This window comes from Hordeum vulgare, chromosome 6H (genome assembly GCF_904849725.1).
Source record: "Hordeum vulgare subsp. vulgare chromosome 6H, MorexV3_pseudomolecules_assembly, whole genome shotgun sequence".
NCBI lineage: Eukaryota > Viridiplantae > Streptophyta > Magnoliopsida > Poales > Poaceae > Hordeum > Hordeum vulgare.
In genome coordinates this window covers 106,990,371-106,998,854 of record NC_058523.1, presented here as the reverse complement: position 1 = coordinate 106,998,854, position 8,484 = coordinate 106,990,371, and the positions used below count along the sequence as shown (strand labels likewise).

Genomic DNA, 8,484 nt, shown 5'->3' with positions numbered 1-8,484 from the left:
AAATCGGCGAATCGGGTGGTGTGGGCAGACCGACCGACCGATTGAAGCTCGAGGATGAGCCGGCGGACGATGACCCGCAGGCGCGGCGGCACATATTGGGGTAGGATGGGGGATATGAATGCGGCGTGGCTAGGGTGGGAAAGGAGGTAAAGGAGAGGAAGGAAGAGGGAGAGAATTTTTACTTGACCGTCGAGCTCTGGAGTAAATATAGAGAGATTTGCGACGGTCTTAGTAACTTTTTTTTTACTCCGTTAGGGTCTACTAGGGATCGCTTAGGTCATGGTTAGAGGAGTAAAAATGCGAGAGCTGTAAAACCACATTTTTATCCCTCTAACGTGCTATAAGGGATCAGTTAGAAAGAGCCTAATGTATTAGGGTTAATGAGTAGATTTGCCAAGCATCATAAGCAAAGAAAAAGATGATACAACTTTTACATGCATAAAAAATGCTAGGGGTTACTAGGGAGATTTCCCAAACATCGTTAGCACAAGAAAATGATAGAATTTCCATAGATAAATTGTAAACGGGGATTCAAGGATGACATGGATGCAACACTACCACACGGAGCAACATATCACAATATCTCTTGTTGTCGACCTTCGACACTGGCAAGCATCACCTTTCTTATCACGAATTTGCATGTTACCATCCAAGTTTCATTTCTTAGCCATTTCTGCCATGCATTATACTATACACACCAAAAACATGTTGAGAATGACCACAAAACCGATAGGAAGCAACATAAAAAAGAGGAGGAATGAAATAACAAACAGAATGAGCACGACGATGTAATTCACACCCAAAATTTAACCCGCTACAGTCTTCCCGTGTCACGCGCAAATTTCATGGCGATACGTCTCCATCATATCTACTTTTCCAAACTCTTTTGCCCTTGTTTTGAACTCTAAATTACATGATTTGAATGGAACTAACCCGGACTGATGCTGTTTTCAGCAGAATTGTCATGGTGTTGTTTTTACGCAGAAATTTAAGTTATCGAAATAACCTGAAAATTCACGAGGATTTTTTATGAAATATATAAAAAATACTGGCGCAAGAATTACATGGAGGGACGGAGCCAGGAGCCCACAAGCCCAGGAGGCTCACGAAAAACATGTAAGGGTCTTTTGTTACTTAGGACAACTCTAATGCAGATCGCCAAATCGCCCATAAATGTTCAAATCGGACAGCCGATACACTTTAAGCGACGATCCAATGACGGTCACCAAAATTGCTTGGACCAATCCGAACGGCTAAAATGACACAAACCTGGACCAAAGTGAGATATGTGTGTGGGTGGGTGGGGGGGGGGGGGCTTAGGGGAGTATGAACGTTCACCAAACCACGTCAGACTCCGACAACATGGACCCACTCAAAATCAAGTCAAAGCCCACTAATTCTTTCAATCATGTTCGTCCTCCTACTGCCTCTGCCGCCGTCGTCGTCCAATGTTTTGGAGTGTGTAGAGATGGGTGATCCTACCCACTTTATGGAGTAGAATCCGGCAATGTTTGAAGATTTTGTGCAAATACATCAGAAGATTCACAATCGAAAAACTCATGAGCAACTTCGGATTCATCTAGTTGAGTATCTATGGGTGTTTTACATGAACATCTTGAACATGTGTTCAAATCTAAATTTTAATTCGAACTATTCTTATTATAACTTTATATGTTTAAAGTATAATATTTACATTTAAATTGTTTTTATATGAGTATTCAATTATTTTCAATGGTCGGAGTATATAGCAAAATTATTCGATGGCTAGCTCCCGTCCGTTGTCCACACACACGTCTGTCCCGTTGGTGATCCGCCGTGAAGTTCCCTTAATATTTCTTGAAAAATATCTGCAGTGGTTCTACTCGAATAGTAGATTAATTTATTTTGTTCCATTCCAGGCATGGTTATCGGGGACATCAATACGTGTTTACCCCTGGGGTACAAACTTTGCTGTTCCTATTATTCATTGTTTTTGATATAACTTACCACTCATGTCAAGTGGTAAACTTTGCTGTTCCTGTGGTGTACAGCAGCTGCGTCAAGACGTACGTGACAGTTAGTGTTCGTCTCGATTCTGCATTTCCACAGGATTTTCACCTTTTTCCTGATCGTGTACATCTTCCACGCTCGACCAGTCCTCCACCGCCACGAGCGTCCTGTTTATTTCCGCATAGCTTATCTTTCGCCCGACACGCGGCATTTGTATATTAATACTGTACTGTACATGGATGCCTATTTCTGGCAGTGCGTTCGATCGAGCGAACTTGTTATCTCTTCGAAACCTGAAGCTACGCTTTTAATGTTTCAACGGAGCGTGTGTGTGAACATTGTGAAAATATGTAGACCTGCATGAGTGTTTTTCCTTTTTCTCCTCCCGATTTGCTCGAGCGCGTAACTGGTCGTCGGCATGTATAACCCGAACATATCCCCTAAAAAAAAAAAGATGCTCGGGTTCTTTTTTTTTTAACCTAAAATGCTCGGGTTCTTGCTGCTCCGGAATCTGTGTTCTCACACCTCGACATCATACATACCACTCGTCTTGAAGTATGACGCACTTTCTTACCGTTGGATTGTTTGGTTACTTTCGTGCCACTTGCAGTTAACTACTGTAAGAACTGTAAGAATAAATTCGAGGTACGCGGTCGATCCACCTAGTAACAAACAATCACAGCATGATGATAACATCGAGATTTGTTAACGAGGTTCGACAAACTCACCTATTCTTCGGGGCAATGACTACACGCGCTCCTTCTCGAGATACCGCAACACCGGCCACCCGGGCGCCGGCACAAGCCGCCGACTCCCCCTTGCGAGCCTGTCGCTATCTAGTCGTCATAGGTTACAACGTGGGGTCCCTCCTCATATATAAGAGGCCAAGGATACAACGTGTCCGACTATGACACTACATGTATCCTACCCACACTACAACATCAAGTCCATATGTAACATAACTCATACGCAATATTCGACACAACTCTAACGAACTTCACCTTGACGAATATTTTCACAACTTTGAATTTGTCCATGCATCAAACTTCCATTTACTCCGGACTTGTGTTGTCTTCTCCGTAGCTTACCGAGCGCTACCTGACGAGTCTGCCCCAGACCCGCCGCCTCCATGGGATCCCGTTGCTACACCTGCAACTCCAGTCTCCCTCACTCCACGTGCAATAGTGTTTCCTTGCAACTTGTAAAGATGTGAAGCCGTCCTTGCTCCAATCATCACGGTCACCTTATCTTTCATGATTTTCATGGTCTTCTTATCCCGATCACAACGGAATACCATACCATCATCATGAAGAACTCCAAGCGAAATTAGATTTCTCCTTACCCCCGGCACATGCATGAGTCTCCGAAGCATCCGCTCAACTCCGTCAAACATCTTGATTTTAATGTCATCTACTCCAGCAACACGATAACCAATGTCATCGCCCATATAGGCTAAACCAAAATCACCAGACTTGTACGAAGAGAACCGCTCCTTGTTGGGTGTCGCATGAAAAGAGCAAGCTGGATCCAACATCCACGCTTCACTTTTGGTTGACCGCTTGTCTGATACCACAAGGGCATCACTACTACTGTCTCAGTCATCAGCATGAATTGCCATATTAGCACTTGACCCACCATTGAGCTCTGGACAGTCCTTTTTAATGTGTCCCCTCTCCTTACACATGTGACACTGTATTTTCTTTTTCTTGTTCTTCCATGCCTCATATCCCTTCCGCCACTCTTCACCCTTGACTAGCAAACCTTCATCATGAGAGACTTCCACCGCATTCTTCTTTCTCATATGATAAGAGAGGAAGGCTGCAGTAATACCCTCATTTTTGACGGTCTCCTTGTCGTGCGTCAAAGTAGTGATCAAATGGTCATAGGATGATGGCAATGAACAAAGAAGCAGAATTGCCCTATCCTCGTCGTCAATCGTTGCACTCAAGCGTGTTAGATCCGTCACAACTTGATTAAAGGCGTTCATATACTTCACAAGATCCGACCCCTCCTCCATCGTCATCCCATACAACTTTTGCTTCAGATACACCTTGGTCGTCACAGTCTTGGACATAAATTGACTCTCCAGCTTCTCTCAAATCTTCTTCGGCGAATTCTCATCCATCACATGATAAATAACCTGGTCTGACAGACACAACCGTATAGTTCCGGCTGTCTTCAACTATAACTCCTCCCTGTCCTCAGCCTCCTTCTTAGCTGGCTTGGCTTGCTACAACAACACCTTCAAACATCCCTCTTGTGCCAACAAATCTTTCACCCTTGTCTACCATAACCCAAAGCTTCCGGTCCCGTCAAACTTCTCCATCTCAAACCCAGTACCCACTGGCGCCATGGTTCTTTGTACGGGTGACTGTGTGAAAAAATATCTGAGTTATCCCCACGATGCCGAAGTACACGAGCAAAACCCACGTGGTCTCACCTTCGTGCACTAGTAGCAATCCACCAAAATAAGTTAGCCTTCCACGTGATCTACTCGTAAGCATAAATCTAGACGCTTGATGCTAATTGCTTTGCCAAAGCCCGATGCTTTCAGATGTACTGGTGCGTATCAATGGACTTTCTTTGCCGATTGATCTGTTGTTTTGTCTCTCGTCTCGTCTTCATACCGAGTGCCTGCACAAGCTTTTATAGCCTAACTACAACCCAACACGAGTCCAACCTGAAGATGACTTCTTCTCGGACTCGGTCCTTGTTTTAACTTCCGTTTCCAAACAAATCCAGTTATCCTACTATGTCCGATTGCTTTTGACAGGAGATATGTCGTCACAAAAATCTGCACCAACAGATCGAGTTGACGCCCAGCTGCCCGACCACGCGTCTGTTGCTCGGGCTGCCTGACCGTGCCCCAAACGGACTGCATCTATGCCCAGCTGCTAGCTCCATAGGCTACATCTCGTGCTCGTCGACGCATATGTGAAACGAAGCAATTTCTTTCCGATCTCGCCGACGCCCGATTCTTCCACGACATCTCCACCTCTCGATCAACTGAACAACAACCTCATAACCTAACTCTTGATACCACTTGTTAGAATAAATTCAAGGCACGTGATCGATCCACCTAGGAACAAACAATCACAGCACGATGACGATACCGAGATTTGTTAACGAGGTTCGACGAAGTCGCCTACTCTCCGGGGTAATGACTACGGGCCCTCCTCCCCGAGATACCGCAACACCGGCCACCCGGGTGCCGACACAAGCCACCAACTCCCCCTTACGAGCCTGTCGCTATCTAGTCGTCATAAGTTACAACGTGGGATGCCTCCTCATATATAAGAAGCCAAGGGTACAACGTGTCCGACTACGACACTACATGCATCTTACCCACACTACAACATCAAGTCCATATGTAACCTAAATCGTACACAATATTCGACACAACTCTAACAAGAACGGCACAGAGCCTTTTCATAACGAATTTGGGTAGGGAGCTGGTGCCGGTACTATAGTTTACTCCCTCTTAAAAGGAATTTTTGTCCAAAAAGACCACTAGCCGAATGTTATTGTTAAAAAAGACCACATGCGGTATGAAATGCGAGAAAAGACTCCTATTTTTCGTGGTGGCAGGCGCGCCAAGTGACGCGTAGCACCTGCTGCCACGGACCGAGGCGGCTGTGCCCCGCCGCCACCCGGCCATGCGGCCAGCCGGGCAGGTGGCACCTGCCGCCACCACTCCAGGCCGTGCACTGCTCGCACATGCATGCAACAAAGGCTGGCTGGTCATGCCACGGCCATGCACAGCCATGCATGCTGCCATGCACAGCATCCCGCCGGCCGCCTGGGGTGCTGGCGGCAGGTGCCACCTGCCCGGCCGGCCGCCTCGCCGGGTGGCGACGGGGCCCAGCCACCTCGGCTCGTGGCGGCAGGTGCCACGCGTCACCTGGCGCGCCTGCCGCCACGAAAAATAGGGGTCTTTTCTCGCATTTCATACCGCATGTGGTCTTTTTTGACAATAACATTCGGCTAGTGGTTTTTTTGGACAAAAATTCTCTTAAAAGATATGATCAAAAGAAAAGAAAAAAACGATGGCGTTCTTTTCCATATATGCAACCCGCGAAAATGCTGGTCCTTGCCGCGAGAACGACGCACAGTGGGTAGTGCTTGTTAGAAATTAATTAGTAGATTAATTCAAGAGATGTGTTCAACCCGAACAGTCGTGTCTCCTCATTCTCTCTATTGCCAACAGACATCTGTTTTGGAGGGATGACTCCGAACAGACAACTCTTCTTCGCACCTTTTCCAGTTGTATATATACTTAAGAATCCAGTTGTATATATACTTAAGAATCAATAGAAATCAGGACTAATCGTCGATTCAATTTCATTCAATCTCGTTTTACCCTAACACGTTATCAGCACGCTCTCCGGCAGAGCGATTTCACACATGTTCGCCGCTAGGCAGTCCACGCTCTCCGGCGCATGGTGCGAGCATGCTTTGTCCTGCAGAACGGCACGACGGCGCAGGTCATGTGCCTTCGACCTCCCGCATCAGCCCAAGGCGTCCACATACCAGGTGCGGTGAGTCTCTCGACATCTTGTTCCTGTGGATTTCTTCACAGGTAACAGAAGAGAAGAATGGAGATAGATCAACATGGGAGAATGAGGAAGCGCCAATCGAAAAAAAAACAAATGATGAACAACCAACGTTCTGATTCTCTCGTTCATCTATGAGGCCTACAGATCAAAAATTATTGATCTTAATTGCCCCATCATCAGGTGATGCTATTGTACTATTATTACTATTACTTTGTTCGGCGCTAACCGCAACGGTGAAGTAAGATTGTCCATGATGCGGTCTCGTATCCAAGACCAGAAGCTGCGGCCTCGGTCCGCATCCATGGCATGGATGACCTACGGCCAGCAAGCAGCGCGAGCATGCCGGTGCAAGCCCTTGTGTCGGCCGCGCAGGCCTTCGTCACTGTCGATGTACGCAGTCAGCCACGCCTCTCGCATCGGCGCTGGCCTCCTGATTGTACGCAGGTCCGGCAACCCCAACGCTGCATGTCGACCCGCCTTCAGGGAACTACATCGTCGTCCTTGATGACGACGAGCCCGAGACGCATCGCTGCCATCCCCGACCCCGGCGGTCGTCGTGGTCGCCGCACCCGCAGAAGAGGACGATATCCCGGCGCATACTGTCCTCCACGGGTCGCGGCTCCCCTGCCACGCCTCCGTCTTTACTGCGCGCGGGGGTTAGCCGCGGCCTCTTGACCCTCAGCGTCCGGCTGGCGAGCCCACCGTCGAGCGGCCGCCCCGGTAGCTCCAGGCCTTGGCCGCCCTCGCGCGCGCCCGCCCTACGCCAGGCCTTGGCCGCCCTCATGTTCGCCGGCTTGTGCCGCGACGCGCCCAGCGGCCGTCCGTCCAGCCGCCTCTCTGCGCCGCGCCCCACGACCCGCGCCCGGGCGCCTCCTTGTGTCGCGCCGCGCTTGGTCGTGTGTCGCGTCGTGCCCCGCGGCCGTCTGCCGCCCGAGCCGTATTCCGGCCTCGCCCGAGAGGCGACTACTCCATCTAGCGTGGCTCCCATGGTGGAGACGACGGCGGACTCGTCGAACCAAAACGGCGACGAGGCGGTTATCGGTGGGAAGAAAAGAGATGAAATCTTATCTCCTCGCGAGTTATACACTTTAACCCTTGTGGTTTCGCCTATTTCCATAATAGGCTCGTGTGTATACGTCTTGCGATTAATTCCTGTACGCTTCAGGATAATTGAACATGGTTAAACTACTAGTGCTATTCATTAGCACTTGTCATCTTTAGACTATGTATGCATAGATATGCAATTAACCCATTTCTGTTGAGTTTTAAAATTCCAGAAATGTGTGTATGTGTGTTTGCTATTGCAATTTCTTATACAATGGCATTGCTTTGCGATTAAGACTAAGTTCTCTCATACAACAGTATTGATTTGTGATTGAGAATTTTCTTCTCTCGCAACACAATCTCATTGTGATTGAGATCAATTTTATCTCGTAAAATGTTAATTCACTCTGCTGAATTATCTTGCAACTTGATACAAGATCATCTCATTCAATTTAAGGTCTATAAAATTCAAGTTTTTCACTTGAACATCAAGTTTGCAACATCGTTACTATTCATTACAATAGTAATGTATTTCTATTGAGTACGATGTATTCCGGAATATATGTATCTCCATATTCGTTACATGTCGATATTAATACGTTTATTTGCAATTGAGATTTTCAATTTCTTGCAAATATTGACGCAAAATTCAAAGTGAATTCTTCAAATTGATGTTTTGGGATCACAAGATAGTGTGTAGATCTAGTGCTTTGCAGATTATCACCACTACTGATAATGCCTACATTTTGTCGTTTCGACATTATGATTATTTTACAAAGTGCTCTCCCATACATTTTATTAAGTCATGACATAAGGCACTACGAGTGAGTCTACTGACTTCATCAGATTATACTCCCTAGTGTCGCGAGATCTACTCCATTTTGAAGATTATCTT

The 8,484-nt window shown here is 47.0% G+C and overlaps 1 protein-coding gene across 2 annotated transcripts; it reads right to left on the bottom strand.

Moving 5' to 3' along the window:
* Positions 1–6,300: 6,300 nt before the first annotated feature.
* LOC123402161 lies at positions 6,301–7,709 on the bottom strand. 2 transcript variants are annotated; one of them, XM_045096040.1, is made up of 2 exons: positions 6,772–7,709; positions 6,301–6,560 (listed from the first exon to the last, which is right to left on the bottom strand). In XM_045096040.1, exon 1 carries the CDS (start codon positions 7,660–7,662, stop codon positions 7,033–7,035), a length of 630 nt encoding a protein of 209 aa, XP_044951975.1. In that variant the 5' UTR covers positions 7,663–7,709; the 3' UTR covers positions 6,301–6,560; positions 6,772–7,032. The 2 variants fall into 2 exon arrangements, with proteins under 2 accessions (XP_044951975.1, XP_044951976.1); XM_045096041.1 differs by having other exon boundaries at positions 6,301–6,550.
* Between the last annotated feature and the right edge of the window lie 775 nt (positions 7,710–8,484).

Coding starts and splice junctions, on each gene's coding strand:
- LOC123402161 (XM_045096040.1), bottom strand. CDS start 7,662: ATGGAAATAGGCGAAACCACAAGGGTTAAAGTGTATAACTCGCGAGGA.